An 18,502-nucleotide genomic window follows, 5' to 3' on the forward strand; every position below is an offset into this window, starting at 1 on the left:
TGCATCACTTCCAGAGCTCATAACTGCAATTACTGGCTGGTTTGTGGAGATATTATGCAGGTTCCACTGGCAAGACATACATTTTCATTCATTTTGACCCTTTACTAACCACCTAATAATTAATGACCTAATATTGGAAGCACAGCTGGCACTGGAGGCAATTACATTTGACCTCTCCATCACTCTGAGAGGAAAACCTGTCTTGTTTTTGAACAGGATTGCTCCAAAAGCATTAAACATATTTTAACAGGCTTTAACGGTCAACATTAAAGTACTCAAGTTACTCAAACGTTTAGCACTAAAATATTTCAAAAGTTGCTAGGAGAAGAAGGGTTTCTGAATGTGTTTGTCTGGTTTTATATGTACTGTATCTGCTGACTCCAAATCTCTCTTTTCTTCCCTATTAAAAGTGAATTATGTGGCAGACCCATGCTTTGAGTTCAGCAGTACATGTTAGCGATCGGTCTGGCTCTGTCTGTACACGCTGATCCATGTGTTTAGCCACATATGATGTGTGGGGGTCAGAGTGGTTTGTATGTCAAATGTAAGTCATGTAGCAGCGTGTGTTTCTTTTTTTTTGCTACTAAATGAGAGATTTAGGTGACTTTAGAGCCCCATAGAACTCTTCTGCTCACCAAGGCTGCATTTATTTGATCAAAAATAAGGTAAAATCTGAACGATTGTGAAATATTATTACCATTCAAAATAACTGAATTCTATTGTAATATGTTTAAAATGGAATTTATTCTTGTAATGCAGAGCTGAATTTTCAGCAGCTATAATCCAGTCTTCAGAGTCACATGATCCTTCAGAAATCATTCTAATATGCAGAAAACCATCCATCCATCCATCCTTCTACTGTTCTATTCATTTATTGTTCCCATCCATCCATCCATTTTATCCATCTATCATCCTATCATCCATCCATACATCGTTCTATCCATCTATCATTCTATCATCTATTCATTCTTACCTCAATTCATCTATCATCCATCCATCCTTTCATCTATCATCCATCCATCTATCCATCCTTTCATCTATCGTTCTATCATCATCTATCATCCATTCATCCTTACATCCATTCATCTATCATCCATCCATCTATCCATCCTTTCATCTATCATTCTATCATCATCTATCATCCATCCATCTATCCATCCTTTCATCTATCATTCTATCATCTATCATCCATTCATCCTTACATCCATTCATCTATCATCCATCCATCTATCCATCCTTTCATCTATCATCCATCCATCTATCCATCCTTTCGTCTATCATTCTATCATCATCTATCATCCATTCATCCTTACATCCATTCATCTATCATCCATCCATCTATCCATCCTTTCTTCTATCATCCATCCATCTATCCATCCTTTCATCTATCATTCTATCATCATCTATCATCCATTCATCCTTACATCCATTCATCTATTATCCATCCATCTATCCATCCTTTCATCTATCATCCATCCATCTATCCATCCTTTCATCTATCATTCTATCATCATCTATCACCCATTCATCTATCATCCATCCATCTATCCATCCTTTCATCTATCATCCATCCATCCATCCTTTCATCTATCATTCTATCATCATCTATCATCCATTCATCCTTACATCTATTCATCTATACATCCATTCATCTATCATTCTATCATCATTCATCCTTACATCCATTCATCTATCATACATCCATCTATCCATCTTTCCATCTTTAACTATATCATCCATCCATCCTTTCATCTATCATTCGATCATCCATTCATTCATCCATCCATCCATCGATCGTTCAATTATGTTCATCTATCATTCTATCATCCATCCATCATTTAATTGTTCCATTCATCCATCATTATATTTTTCCATTCATTCATCATTCTCTCCATCCATCTATTGTTCTGTCTATCATCTATCAGTCCATGCATCCATTAAGTCATTCATTCATCCATCCATCCATTGTTCTTTCATTAGTTTATCCTTCCATTCATCCATCCATCCATATTTGTAACGTGTGAATTTCTCTGGCCAAATCAATAATCTAATCTAATAAAATTATCTAATAATTATGAACATTCTCAATTCAAAAGCGTTCAAAAACATCCCATGAATGCACAGAATGAGCAGAGCTGAAATCTAGACGAGTGGGAATGTGTTTCGATCGCTTGAACGTGCTTCGCTCACTACATCACACTTCAGTTTGTGTTATTATTTCATACTTTCGATGACTATCTTATGATTCTTGAATGTGGAAAGCAGTCATAATAAAGAGAGAGTAGGTGTGTCTGAACGGCTGTTCCATGTTTTGCTCTGTTTTCTGGCCTGAGTTTCGTGGCAAGATCTCATTTCCTCGGCTGGACGTCTTCACAAATACATCTATGGGGTTATATAACAGCCAGTCACCCCGAGACTCAAGGAAAGACCTCGTCTGCCCGGTGCTCGCTGTGATGTAACCATGCGGTTGAGACGTGGCCACAGGCATCTCATTCAATAAAAGAAAATTACTGAATATACATACACCAAAAATTTCTTCAAGTCACACACTGGCATTCAAGAATAAAATGAAAAGGAAAGAATGACACATCAAAACCCAAATGGTCCCAGTATCCCAGACCCAGAGCGCTGTGTTACATTACACTCAGTCAGATCATCTGGTGCTGATATTCAGATGGGCATAAAAAAATAATGACGTCTTTATTTAACAATCAAAAACTTTCTGACTACAAATGGTCTAGATGTTCACTTCTGGCCTTGGAATAAGAATAGATGTTAATAAATGCCAAAAGAGGTTGCCAAAAAACACCCCACAAACAATAACTTTTATGAACATTGAAACCTATAGACTTGATTACAGAGCTCCGAAGAAATGCTTACAAACTACACTAGACTCGTCATGTCACGTGACTAAACCTCACGAGTATCAGCCAGCGAGCATTTTACAACACAAGCATGTAATGTACAGCATTTACAATGAACGACTTTAAGCTGTTCAAAGAGTCTAGAGGACCAGAAATCCACATCTACATGACTAACATTCACAAATTAGATCAGACCATTTAAACTTTCAGATATGTGTGCCATAAAATAATCTCATAACTGTTTTTGGCAGCGAATAAACCAAAGAGTTAATTATTACAGTATGTGATGAACAAGTTCATCAACTAATCGACTATTGTTTGTTTTTCAATTTCAGCACAGATGCACTCATGTGAGCTGTGGGATGAAACACACAAGGTAATTTGGCCTAGTAAAAAAGAGGCGTAAAATGATTATAAATATAATTATTCCTAATCAAAATGAATTAATGGCAAATTAAATCCCTACAAATAACATTACATGATATGTAATTATACAATCTCTGATTTAATATATCCTACATATATCATAAATTGCTCATGCAAAAAGGAATCAATGCATATGTGGATCGGGTGACACGTGTGCATTAATTGACATCTAGTTCGAGTTGATCTTGTTCGGTTCGTTTGGATTTTGAGACTTCATTTTCGCAGTTTTCAGCATTTCACGTCCCACACACACAACTACTAAGGAACAAGGGCCAGTGCACTTCATGAACGTGTACACGATTTGAAAAATTTGTGAATGTGCGTCACTAAACAAATTCAAAAGTTTGGGGTTGGAAAGATTTTTTTTGTTTGTTTGTTTGGAAGGAATGAATTAAATTAATCAAAAGTGACAGTAAAGGCATTTATAAAGTTACAAAGGTTTGTACTTCAAATAAATGCTGTTCTTTTGAACTTTCTATTCGTCAAAGAGTCCTGAAAAAAATGCATCACAGTTTCCATAAAAGTACAGTATAAGCTACAAAAACTATTTCAGCATATAATAATGATTTCTGAAGTTCATGTGACACTGAACACTGAAGTAATGATGCTGAAAATTCAGCTTTTGATCACAGAAATAAATTACATTTTACTATATATTCACATAGAAAACCATTTTTTTTCAAATGGTAAAATATTTCACAATATTACTGTTTTTTCTGCATTTTTGATCAAATAAATGCAGCCTTGGTGAGCAAAAGAAACAGCACATACATAGTGGTTCGTGAGCTGGAACAAAACTCAGCTTTTGGCACTGGTTAGGAATGTGACGACCAAACAAAAATTAGAAAATGAAAGCACTGGTTAATTTTCATACATAATTGGATAAAATTACACTGAATAGTTCAGAAATTGTCCAGTTTTAAAACTGTAAAATAGCAGATCCCTTGCGATGGATCTTGAGGAGGTCATCCAGTCAGCTGTTGCTCAATGACTACGGTTCATCACTGTGTTCTGGGCTCTGAGTGTGATGGAGATTTGCAATGTTGAGATTTTAAAAGCTCTGTAGAGAGCCATTTATGTTTTGTTTGTTTTCTCAGTCCACATTCAGTTCCCTTTGCCCTTTCAATGAGTCAAACAGGACGGGGCCCCTCAGAGCCTTATATTAACTCTACCATCAGGGGACAGTGACCTCATTCAGACGGGACAACATCATGGATGCGGGGGGGAAATGACTACAATGTCTTCTGTAAGATACTACTTTTCAAAAGTTTGGGGTCAGGGGATTTAAAATAAAAAAATAAAAAAGAAATGATAATTTTATTTAGCAAGGACGCTTTAAATTGAGTAAAAGTGACAGTGAGTACATTTATAAGTGACATTTTTTTTTTAATAAACGCTGTTCTTTTAAACTTTCTTTTAATTAAAGATTCTTGAAAATAATAAATGTATCAGTTTTCCCAAAAATATGAAGCAGTAAAACTGTTTTCAACACTGAGAATTATCTTTTTTTTTTCTTGAGCAGCAAAATCAGCATGTTAGAATGATTTCACCATTACTGTATTTTTTTTTACCATATAAATGATTTTCTTAATTATTATTTCTTTCAAAAACATTTAAAAAGCTTTGCACAAGATGGACCTCATGGACAATAAATAAATAATAAATTAAAAAAATATATATGGCAAAACCCCTTTTGGCAACTACGTACATGCATATCTAGAGTATTAGAAGTAAACTGTAGAAATAATGACATTAAGGCTCTCTTACCTGCTAGATCTTCTTTGGATGTGGCCATGCGCGGTGAGCTGTTCCCTGGTTCAATTTTCAGAGACAGTCTGTAATAGAAAGACAAGCAGAAGTCTCACTAAGAACACACCACAAGTTCCATGAAGTTTCAGGGTGGTACATTTAATATTTCAAATCCAACTACTGTTATCCTGAATGCACAGGCTTTGAGGATGAATTTAGTTTAATCAGATTTGCCATAAACCCAAAATAAGACATGTTAGTGAAATCATCAAATCATTTTAGTATCAACCAACAGTGCCATGTTAAACACTCTAAATGTATTTTACTTTTCATAAAAAAAATTGTAATCATGGAAAACAGGATTTTTTCTTGATCTTGGTATAATTCGCTCAGAAATTTTTATTGGTACTCAATAGCCTCACATCACTTGCTCACCAATGGATGCTCTGCAGTGAATGGGTGCCGTCAGAATGAGAGTCCAAACAGTTGATAAAAACATAAAAAATCCACAAGTAATCCATAGCACTGCAGTCCAGTCCACAATTAACATTGTGGAAAGCTGTGTGTTTGTAAGGAATGCTTTTAACTTCAAACTGTTGCTTCTGGCCAAAACATCATAATCTACAATAACACTTCCTCCAGTGAAAAAGTCCATCTCCTGTTGTCCTCACACATCAAAATCCACCCATGACTTTGTTTAGAGTGGTTCTGGACTGTTTGGAATGAAAACATGATCTGCATGATCTGTGCAGATTTCTCTCTTGAGTCAGACAAGATAACTTTTTCACTGGAGGAAGCAATATTATGGATAGAGGACTCATATTTTAGCTGAAAACAATGGATTGAAGTTAAAATCTAATGCTGGATCTGTTTCTTACAAACCGTTTTTGGCTTCACAAGGCATTAACTGATGGACTGGAGTGCTGTGGATTACCGTCCTGTTTTTATCAGCTGTTTGGACTCTTCTGACGGCACCCATTCACTGCTGAGCAAGTGATGTAATATTCGTGTAATACTGAATTTCTCCAAATCCGTTCCCATGAAGAAACAAACTCATCTACATCTTTTATCCCAGTGGCGAGTAAGATTTCAGCAAATTTTCATTTATGGGTTTTGATGCACTATGTATAGTTTCCCCAAATGCATGAAGATTCCTTGAAAGAAACAACAATAATGGCAATAATTAACATAAGACTTCCCACATTTACATAACAACACCAATGACTGGAGAGACTAGAAAGACCATGCAACAATAAACTGCGACCATTTCAACTTTCAAAAACACTTTCCTATAAAAGCGCTTACAGGCCTCAGAGATGATGAAACACTTCATGCTGTTCATGTTTGCATTTGGCTGTTCTAGTCCTGTACATGACCTCGGAGAGACACTGAGAAACCCAAACAGGATCTGTTGGGCCGATAACATTTCACATTTTTATAGGGGACCAGAAGGGACTGATTGTTAACAATCCAATAAAGTGAACTGCAATCTCTTATTTCCACACCATCAACTATGATTTGAGTTGAGTTTTAGGAAGGAGCACTCAAAATAAATACATCAGACTGTCAAGTTTCTGTATCTCAAACAATAACACCAAGGTCATGGGTTTGATTTTCAGGGAATGAATGAATGAATTAAAAAAAGAAAGGGAAGAAAGAAAGAAAGAAAGTTTGAAGTTGGATAAAATAAACTTTTACTGAAATAAAATAATGTTATTTTATGTCAGCTAGCTGCCAAAGCAACATTCCTTATCTTCCTTCATTTAGTTTTACCTGATGAACTGAATTGGCTGAAACTAAAATAAAAATGATTAAAAACTATAGGAAATAAAAATACTAATAAAAAAAGACAAAAACACAAAACAAAATGACTAAACTTAAACTGCAATATGAAAAATCATAAAATATAATGAAAATAAAAATAACTTTCCCACCCCAATGTATATAATAAAGTTACAATAACAACAATAAATGATAATATTAATTATAATAATACATTAACAAAAATGTACAAAAATGCAAAGTGAAATTACACAACAATAATAATGATTTGACAAGAAAATGACTTACATTGTTACAGTTACCAGTACTGTATCTGTTATTGTTTATATATAAAAAAATGTAAAAAAAAAAAAAAAAAATCTCAGGATCCCAGTAATCATTATTTAATATTCCACTTGATCTTAACACATGATTCTTAACATACAAATTAGATGCTGTACAGTCGGTTTACTTAAATGCAGCTATTTGGACATTTTTTACCTTTACGACCGAACAAATGATCAATGACTCAGTGTCTGTAATAATCAACTCATTGAATATTTTCAAATCATTGAATACATATGCAGAAACGACATCTTAAACCTCCAGGGCATATGAACTGGTGATGAACACCATGGGCACACTGAAGAAAAAGTCCTCCCTAAATAACACAAGACAGATTGCATGTACTGATAGCCAAAGAACAAAATGAAATCGCCAAAAACAGCAACTGAATGACCTAAACCAGCGATCAGGGGATTTGTGAAAGAAAAGATCTGATTCCTTCAGAACATCACACTGTTTTTAAGGAAGGTGAAATATGGGTGTGGAGAAATCCCTGGAGAAGCGCTAATCACAGCAATCAATCATTCAATGCTATTTTGCGTATAACAGCAGTTCTCAGTCACGAAAACAAAAATGTTCACCGATGAGATTGGAGTGTCTTAACAGAGGTTGAGAGTTCAGAAACCAGACAATGTCAAACTATTCCAAACTATAACAAGACATTTTAACATTTTAAGATCTCAAAGACGAGCTCAGGATGCAACGGCTGTTTCCAAACGGTAGGCAGCAAAATGAGGTGTCCTAGACAAATTATAAAACTAAACCACCACATGCATCCACAGATAAACCAATCCCAGAATGCACTGTGATAAGCTTGTGTACATTTCTGTGAGCACTATATAAAAAAATAACCTTTTTTTTTTTAAAGGCAACTTTTTATCCCTCAACTCTGAAATGATTTATGTTTTCTATTATGAGTTCTCATTATTCAGACTTTTTTCTTGCAATATGGAGAAAAACACCCGAATTGTGAGATATAGGTTTAGAATTCCGAACTCAGAATACAGAGCAAAAAAGTAAAAAAAAATTGAGATTTAAACTCAGAATTCAGAGGAAAAAGTGAAATTACAAATTGTGAACTTATAACAGATAAAAAAGTAAAAAAAAAAAATGAAATGAAATGTAAAACTGAATTCTAAAGGAAAGTCAAATTGAGAGACGTAAACTCAGAATTCCGAGGAAAGTCAAAATTGCAAAATTTAAACTTGGAATTCAGAGGAAAAAAAAGAACTCAGAATTGAGAGTATAAAGGGTAAAATTGTGATGTAAACTCAGAATTCTGAGGAAAGTGGCCCTTGTCTTTCATGTTCACCACCCATCCAGAATGCTGGCCTCGGATCAGAAAGTGTGACGGCCACCGCTGACGAGGGATACAGCCGGATACAGCCAGCAGCATGATGTCAGCTCTCGATGAACTTCAACAGCACACCCTATAGTTTCAGTGAGTTTGGGGCCATATGAGGTCATGACGGGGTCACAGACGAAACGTCACCATGGAGACCACATGAGAGCCATCGCCAATCATCCAAATTTGGAGCTGAGCCCATCTCAGCCGCTATAAAACAGAGCCGAGCTGTGCAAAAAACACCCTGGAGATTTGAGATACGGCAAAACACAAATAACACCATGACAGATGCTCAGAGTCCCTCTGTTATAAAAACAAAGATGGAAGAGCTAAATGTATTTATCTACAAAATGACACAATGAACTCCTGACTGAACTCTGACTCGGCCCACAACAAAAGCTCTGTGACTTTTACTAAACGTAACTGCAATCTGGTTATTGTAGGCTTTTTAATGACTTCTCCAAGCCTGTGTATATGACATGTGATGTGCAAAAGATGTATTCCCTCAAACGGCATTCTTGAGACTGAAGGACTCTGATTAAAAATACATTTTTCTGATGACTCCAAATTAAGTGAAATGAGTGAAACCAAAAAAACAATCATCTCAGACAAGCTAATTGAAAGACTGATGCTCGTCACGGATGAACGGCCACAGGAAACAGAGCAAAAAGACTGGCTTCTTAGACAGCTACGAAAAGAGCCGTGAAACATCATGTTAAACAAAACTCTGTTAAGGTTGACTTCTTACCAGTTGATGAACGCTTTTCAGCAGGGATGATATCAGGATAATAGACTCATTATCACGTTTTCTCTCCCATGTTGAGACATCAATATGGGGAATGTATTTCTGATACAGTGTGTGCCAGTAATAACAGGCTCTTCACTGCACTGAGACGAGAGTCCCACAGATATTCACTCATCCAGTGGAATAAACATTTAAAGCATAATCACAGGCTCTTTGGCTCTGATGAACTGGCTCTGATGAATTGGTCAACTCCTCTACTGGAAGAGACAGTTCAACAAGAAATGAAAATCCAGTCATCATTAACTCAACCTCATGTCGTTCCAAAACGGTTTGATTTAATTTCTTCTGCAGAACACAAAAGATATTTTGAAGAATGTTTCAGTTGTTTTCGTGGTTTCAGACTGCATTGACTTTAATTGCACAGCAAAAAGATTTAAATATCATTGAATGGTCACAAAAAAGCACATGTATTTTTCAAATGATATTTTTTGGTGTTTACTGAAGCAAAAAAATACATTTTGCGTTTGAAATATCCCTCTACCCTGGTCTATGGAAGGCTCGTTTCCACCATTGGATACAAAAGAGGAAAAAAAGTAATAAAAAAAGGTCATTGTGACTTTTTGCAGAAGAAAAATCACATCACACAAAATGTACATATCACAATTCAGTTTTTTAGTTTAAATGTTACAATTCTGACCGCCCCCCCCCCCCCCCCCCGAAATTCTAAGTTTACATCTTGGAATTAGAACTTTTTTCCCCTCAGAATTCTATTCTACGTTTGCATGTAAGAATTCTGACATTTTTAATTCAATTTTCTAATTATTTGTCTCAGAATTTTAAGTTTACATCTCAGAATTCCGACTTTTTTTCTCAGAATTCAAAGTTTACATCTCATAATTCAAATTATTTTATCTCAGAAATTCTAAGTTTACATCACGGAATTCAGATTTTTCTGTCTCTATTCTAAGTTCACGTGTCATAATTATGACTTTTTTTTGTAGAATTCCAAGTTTACATCTACTTTTTTTCTGTCATGGAATAAAAAAGAGTCTTATTAGCAAATTTATATCTTATAATTGTGAAAAAAGTTCAAATGGTGAGATATAAATTCAGAATGTGAAGAAAAAAAACCTGGATTATGAAAAAGTTACAACTACATTTAAACCAGGGCATTACGGCTATTCGGACTCAGACTGCAAGGTTCTGTGAAATATTTGATAATAACCAATAACAGAATTAAAAACAACATAACATTCTGCTAAAAAAAAAAGTGTGAAAAAAAAAGTGAGTGAGTGAAGTGACATTCAGCCAAGTATGGTGACCCATACTCAGAATTTGTGCTCTGCGTTTAACCCATCCGAAATGCACACACACAGAGCAGTGAACACACACACACACACACTGTGAGCACACACCCGGAGCAGTGGGCAGCCATTTATGCTGCGGCGCCCGGGGAGCAAAGGGCACCTAAGTCATGGTATTGAAGGTGGAGAGAGAACTGTACATGCACTCCCCCCACCCACAATTCCTGCCAGCCCGGGACTCGAACTCACAACCTTTCGATTGGGAGTCCGACTCTCTAACCATTAGGCCACGACTTCCCAGAATATGCAAAAATATGCAATTACTGGAATTTAAACTACAATACTGTTTTGCAAATAATACACGTTTTACGTTTCACCACTTGGAGCAAATTATATGGTTTGGAACAACTGAGTATAAGGATTTATTTCTCACCTCACTGTTGGTTTCACCATGTGTTTGGACTCAGCCCTGCTGAGCTTAAGCAATGTCTCTCTAACTCACAGAACACCCAGTGATTTTAATAAAAACACATTACATTTGTGTAAAACACTATTTAACGGCACAATCAAAACGTCTAAAGGCGGTTGCAGTTTCACCACATTTATGTGATGACTTTGCTGCTCACTGTTTCCCTATAAAAACAGCGACCTGTGAATTCCCAGTGTCAAATGCCTAGGGATATCAGCTGTCATGTCGCAACCAGAAAAACACAAATGCAATCATCTGCTATTTCCTGTTCGCCAAATCTTAAATCATTCAGCCAATGGGTCACCCTCACTTTGGGCTGCTGGCGGTGCCACACGTCCTGCTAAAGTCATCATGCCGTTTGAAGAAGGAGCTCTGCTGTAAATACAGTCCCTTTGCATTTTACCATTGAGACCTACTTACTTGAAATTGTCATCTTCCACGAACTTCTGAAGCTCCTCGATGTAGTGAACAGACATCAAGTACTTCTGCACATGTGGAAGAGTCACGAGGTGATCTGTGAGGAGGATGTCGAAAGTCAGATGTGTGCATGTATACATTCACGTGGATCTGAAATCTCCCTACAGATTTCACGACTAAATATCCTTTGCACTGACCGTATGTGCAGGACATCTGGAGGTCAGAGATCACCCGCAGGATGTTGTTCATCTGATTGGTTCTCTGCTGGGTCTCAATGATGCTGTCAGATGCAGGATAGGCCGAGTCGATGTAAATCATGTCCAGCAGATAGATCCCTGTGTGTGAGAAATGGAAGTGAGATGGACTATAAGTATGCATGTTATTTATGGATTTTATTGATATGGAAATTTAGGCTGATATGATCGTAATAATATAATGACCCAGGATGATGTATCAACATGTAAAGCTGTATTTCGTCAGACTAGAAGTCTAAGAAAGAGATAAAGCACATCCATGCAACGTTAGAGTTTATTACCTCAGTCAAGCTGTGATACATATTATACATACTGACTAACAAGAACCAAGCATGTACTGCAGGAACAAGTGGACACTATTGGCCTTAATTCATCCCAGAATGCATCTTGATTTAGAGGCGAGGCAGAAATTACACATCTGCACAGCATTCACAATTAGATCTTTTCTAATCTTCTATTTGATTTCTACATAAGTATCTGATGAGACAAGAAACGCTGATGTGAAGATCTGAGGCAGTCATGCTTGGGTAATTAACATTTCCCATGTGTATCTTTAACATCGGGGTGTGTTTGTGATGATGGCATATTACTAAAGTACACTGCAGAACTCAGTACACACTGAACAATCTCTTCATGAATCAATCCAAACCAAAAAAGTGTACAGATCCTTCATATTGCTCCAAATCTATATTTGATTTTATTTCTCGTGTGGAACACAAAACGGGAAGTTAGACAAAGCCTGAGCTGGATAGCCAAACTCCAAAAAAGTACAGTAAAATTAGTCTAACACTATGAATCATCCACCATCTATTTGCATGGAAGATAATTATAGTCATAAAAAAAAAAAAATCAAAATTATAGAAATTCCAATTTAGTTTTATTATTTTATCATTTTGACTGTTCAACTTTTGTCTTATAATTGAATACTTTGTTACAACGACTTTTAATCTCTTGATTTTCAATTAAGTATTGCATAATTAGGACTATGTATCTAATCATTTTTATCTCATATTTATGACTTTTTATCTTTAATTTCAATGTTATATCTGGTAACTATGACTCATTTCTCAATTTGCTTTTCATTTCATATTTTAGTTTTATGTCATAATAAAGAAAATATGTTAATTTTGATTTATTATTCAAAATTAGGATTTAGTATCTCATAATTTTGGCACTTTGTCTTATGATAAATAGTTTTATCACAATTTCAATTTTCATGTAATAATTATGATTGTTTAAATCTCTTAATTTCAATTTATTATTTTATAATTTTGTCTGTTTAACTCACAATTATGACTTAGTATCACATAATTTTGACAAATTTCACAATTAAGACTTTTTCCTCTATGAATTTGCCATAACTATGATTCACAAAAACATGTTTTTTATGTGGCATAAATCTTACATCTAGTTTTACATTCATAGAGGAAGGAAAATAGCACAGGGCCGTAATAAAACGCAGGTGAGCATATTATGAAAAATTATACATCTGAGTAAATAACTCTTTATAAAACTTTAATTAGTTTAACTTCTATTATGAACTAAAACACATGCAGCCAAATACAATCCATAATCTGAATTAAACTCCAAAGACAAGCTGAGACAAATGAAAGACTAATTGAGAGTGAAAGGCCTTCAGACATGTTCAGTGATCCTCTTTCAGAACCACTGGTGTGACTGCAGCAGTTCAGCTGGGGAAAAAATGAAAAGCGGTTTCCACCAGAACAGCTGAGGTCTCTGGAGAGTGAGAGCAGATGTATGAGGCAACATAAAGCATGTGGCATCACTGTGGAGGAGATGGCATGGCCTCCTGCAAACTATCAGATGGGTTTCAGTAATGTACACCCGCACAGGGCTGGGACCCCCAAGCCACAGTGGTGTCTCTTACAGTATGCCAGCATACACCGCATTGTTCAGATAAAAAGTAGCTTGGCTCTATAAAATAAATCAATTCATAAACAAATACAACAAAATAAACAAATAAATTAAATGATAATAAATAAATAAAAAATAAATTTCATTTATAAATTATTGCATTGACCACAGCATTGGTTGGGTTCATTGGTTTGTTCCAGCAAATAGTTTGGAACCAATCAATGAAACAAGCAACCAACAAATAAATCAACCAACCAACCAACCTAGCAATGAAAAACAATCAATTAATCAACCAATGAAGAAACCAATGAATCAACCAGTCAACCAAAAAAAAAAAAATCAATCAATCAACCAACCTACCAACTAAAGAACCAACGAATGAACCTACAAACCAACCAACCAACGAATGAACCAACAAATGAATGAAATGACTGACCGATCGATTAACCAACAAACCAACCAATCAATGAACAATCGAACCAACTGACCAACCAACAAACCAAACAACCAACAAAAGAACCAAGTTCCAACAAACCAAAGAATCAACCAACAAATGAACCAACCGACCAACCTACTTACCTACCCATCTAAATATATAGCAATATATCTAATTACATATATAGAAGGGGACTAATTTTCTCAGCTATCAAGTGTTGCAATCTTATTTTTGGACCTGCATTTGTAAATAGCCTTTGTGTAAATATAATGTCTAGGAAGAGTAAAACAGTTTTCTTTGGACATTCTTAGATGAGATTAAACAAAAGGAAAGTTTATTTTCTCTACTTATTCATGCAGAAGGAAAAAATGGCTGGTACTTTAGAAAATAAATGTTTTAATGAAAACCACATGGCTGGATTTAAACTGAGAAAGGAAGTCCTCACAATCTAATAAAAGCTTAAATCAGACTAATATATAAAGCAAGGCAAAAATCCTGCTCGTAACTATGCAGTCAAATAGTGGTGCCCTGCTAGTGATTAGAAGAGCATTATTTGAGCAAATGACCAAAAGGGTAGTTTAATACATCAGCCTATTTATGGTGCTCTGGATAAACTGCTGCAGGCTGCTGGTCCTCAGCAAAACAGATGGAGATGTTCGTCTAAAGAATCATGTGTTTCTGTGCTGTAGACAAAACACAGATTTAAATAAATGGACCATAGCAGTAGCACTGCATGAAAGATTCTATTAAACCCTGGGTTCATTTCAGCCAGAGACCACAAGAGGTGATGTGTTACCATGAATAAAATGATAATCACAGACATAAGCAACAATAGCCAGAGTAAAGACATACTTTTTTTTTTTTTTAAATGGGCGTTTTAATGTTTGTTAATGTGATAGGACAGTAGAAAGGTGATAATAAAGCATTGAATTGGGCTGATGCTTTGCCAGGCTTTTGCTGCAGCTGACTTCAGTTGTTGTTTGTTTGTGGCTTTTTTATTTTAGTTTGTCTTCGGCGAGTGAAATACAGCTCAATCAGGTTGAGATCAGGAGAATAATCCACTTTATTACCTTTAAAAACTCCTGGATTGTTTTTGCTGTATGTTTTGGGTCAACGTCCATTTGTACTATGATGCACAGGCCAATTAACTTTGCTACATTTGACTGAATCTGGGCATAGAGTATATCTCTTTACACTTCAGAATTCACTCATCATCACTAAACAGCAGTACCCCAGTGCCACTGGAAGCCATGCACACTCATGCATCACACTGCTCAATGTTTCTCAGATGATGTTGTGTGCTTTGGATCATGGGCTGTTCAAAACCTTCTCCATACTTTTTTCTTCCCGTCATTCTGGTTCAGCTTAATCTCAGCCGTCCAAAGAATGCATTTCCAGAAGTGCTCTGGCTTTTTTAGATGTTTTTTTTGGCAAAGTCTAATCTTCCCTTGTTTGTGGTGTTTGCTCTGGTGAAGTCTTCTCTTGATTGTAGACTTTGACAGAGACGTCTACCTCCTGGAGAGTGTTCTTCTCTTGGCTGGATGTTGTGAAAGGGTTTTTCTTTACCGGAGAGGATCCTCCGATCATCCACTACTGTTGTCCTCCGAGGACGTCCAGGTGCTGAGCACACCAGTGCGTTCTTTTTTCTCAGAATGTACCAAACTGTTAATTCGGCCACGACTAATGTCCCTGCTATCTCTCTGGTGGATTTGTTTTGATTTTGAAGCCTAACAATAGTCTGTTTCACGTGCATGAAGAGATCCAGATCACATGAAGTGGGTTCACAGCAACAGCTTCCAAATGCAAATAGCACGTTTAGAATCAACTCCAGACCTTTTACCTGCTTAACTGAAGCAGAAATAACAAAATAATAGCCCAAGCCTGTCCTTGAAACAGCTTTTGAGTCAACTGTCCAATTACTTATGGTCCCTTGAAAGTGGGGGTGGGGTGTACATATTAAAGAACTGTAATTCCTTAACCTTTTCCCTTCGATGAGAATACACTCAAATTAAAGCTTAGAGTGTGCACTATAAGCCCATATTCATTGCAAAATTGTAACTTGAATATGGTTTGGTCAGCAGCTAAAATAATAAAAATAGTGCCTGTAACTAAATATATATGAACCTAACTGCTTTGCTTTTGTACAAATATAGCAATAAAACTCCAGAAACATGACTGAAGTAGATCAGTTGTGAACACAACATCTCCACATATCCAGTTCAGTCACACACGCTGCTGGACGACCAGCCTTGACAAAATCTGAGTCACTTCATGGCTTCATCCACACAATGAAATCAGCGCTCAACACGACAATCAACATCTCTGCCATTGTATTACCAAAGTCTGCCTGTATCCATGCACAAAGTCATGAAAATCTTGCAACACATCATTTTCTATTTCAGGGTGTTATCAGCAGGTTTCGTTAGATTCACTAAAACGCTTGAGCTAAATATAAAGATGGAAACTCAGCTTGACAGCACCGGATGAAGGTTGTGGGAAGGTACAGACAATGTTGCACAAGCAACTAAAAAACATTGAACTGAAGTTTACCGCTTGTCTTCTGCATGGGGTGTGTGTTTAGTTTAAGGTCATCTTTTGTTTGTCCAGTAAAAACTTGATGAAGGACTCACTGATGAGGTGTTCAGACCGAACAGGATCAGGGTGAAGCTCTCTGGTGCCCTTAAAAGGCAGCAGTGTGGCATCTTACATAACAGTGTCTCAAAGCACATGGTGAAAACCTGACGGATCGAAGAGTACATCATCGTTCCTTTTTCTTCTATTGCAACATTCACCTTGGACAGCACATCTCTGCATTACGTGCTGTTCTTATTACACAATCAGAGACGTGTGCCCAAAGAGACTGTGAAAACGTGCTGAAGCAAAGTTCACAAAGTTGTGATTTGCTTCCAAGGCTGATCGTTCAACACAAACCAGATCTTTGCACATGCGACGAGCTCTGGTTTTGTTCATCCAGTGTTGTTTCTCAGCTGTGAGAAACGGCCTTTTGTCTGAAGTGTTTTATAGCTACATGTCTGCACAAGTTACTATCTTTGAAAAATGATGTACTTCAAGTCTGGCTTGCAATGCAGGCTCTCTCTGGATTGTTCATCTTTACTCTAATCCTAATAATATACTTTGGACAATTTTTTTTATACTTACTCATGCATGCATGTGACATCTAAATAGCAGTCACAAACTGAAATGCTAAAATTGTTAATCGTAATTATTTGCATACAAATTAATCATCAGTAAAAACTGGCAGTCCTAACCACATGCATGAAGCAATCTAACACTGAAATACATAGACCATCGATAGAAAAGGCAGTTTTGATAATTCATAAGCTCTGAAGCATCTTAAAACATGAACATTAGCACAGGAAATGTGGAAGAGTTGGACAAAACGCTGCTCGGTTGTGAGCTCATGCACACAAACCAGTGTCACTAACTAAAAATAGTAACACTACTATCTTACGCAAAAAGTTTTTTTTATAATATATATATAGTAACAATCCTCATTGTACTGTACCAGATAAATACTGCTCTGACTGTAAAAATGTGAAATTTATACCTTTAGGGCAGGGTTTCCTAAACTAAATTGGTTAATTACATAAATCATAAAAATGTCAAATTAAAATAAAAAATTTTTAAATTAAAAATATATAAAAATAAATACTTTATATTAAATAAAAATATTTTATTTTATTATTATTTTTTATTTACCTGCATTACTGCCATTAGCCGTTATTTGAGCTAATGTGTCGTTAAATTACTAATCTATTACTGAAATATGTTAAAATTTTACAACTATCCCTTTAAATGTTAAGTTTTCATGTCCAAAATATAATGAAATATTATGGACATGAAAACCTAACATTTGAAGGGATAGTTCACCCATTGACACTCTATCGACAATCTCAGTTAGGAGTGTCAATGGTCCATTTGAGAAATAGGTGCCAGGTTTTTTGTTTTGTTTTATTGTATGTTTTAGCAGCGATTCCCATTAACCCATTCCCATTAGTGTTGTGTTCTGAAGAAACAAAGTCACCTACACCTTGGATGCCCTGAGGGTAAGCAGATAAACATCTAATTTTCATTTTTGGGTGAACTATCCCTTTAAGGGGACTTTAAATAAATATTTTATGTAAAAGAGATTTAGCTGACAAAAATGGTAATTGGGAATACCGCTTTTACACAATTGTTGTAACACTTTTTTTTCCTTTAATGTTTTAAAATATAAAAAATATTTATATATAATAATCGTCATTGTACTGTGTCAGATAAATACTGCTCAAATTACAAAAATGTGAAATATATACATATAAGACATGTATTGCAATCTAATGCTAATAATTAATGAATTATATAACGTGTCAAATTAAAATAAATAATTATAATTTACTAAAAGTTTAAATTTACTAAAAAAAGAGGTACTTGACAAAAAAAGCTTGTGAAGTAATTAAAACAAACATTACAGAAGTAGAGCTTACAAGAAGCCACTATTTTACTTGCTGT

At 35.7% G+C, this 18,502-nt stretch overlaps 1 protein-coding gene across 4 annotated transcripts in view; it reads right to left on the reverse strand.

The window, feature by feature from the left end:
• LOC132140610 (ras-specific guanine nucleotide-releasing factor RalGPS1-like) overlaps window positions 1-18,502 on the reverse strand; it is a 134,402-nt gene that overhangs the window by 16,558 nt on the left and 99,342 nt on the right. For all 4 annotated transcript variants that reach the window (XM_059549430.1, XM_059549426.1, XM_059549428.1 and 1 more), the window contains exons 9-11: window positions 11,623-11,760; window positions 11,429-11,522; window positions 5,058-5,125 (exon numbers count right to left, since the gene is read on the reverse strand). In XM_059549430.1, the coding sequence (XP_059405413.1) occupies window positions 5,058-5,125; window positions 11,429-11,522; window positions 11,623-11,760 (300 nt within the window). The remainder of the gene's footprint in view (window positions 1-5,057; window positions 5,126-11,428; window positions 11,523-11,622; window positions 11,761-18,502) is intronic.

The sequence above is a fragment of the Carassius carassius genome, chromosome 5 (genome assembly GCF_963082965.1).
Source record: "Carassius carassius chromosome 5, fCarCar2.1, whole genome shotgun sequence".
NCBI classification, from domain to species: Eukaryota; Metazoa; Chordata; class Actinopteri; order Cypriniformes; family Cyprinidae; genus Carassius; species Carassius carassius.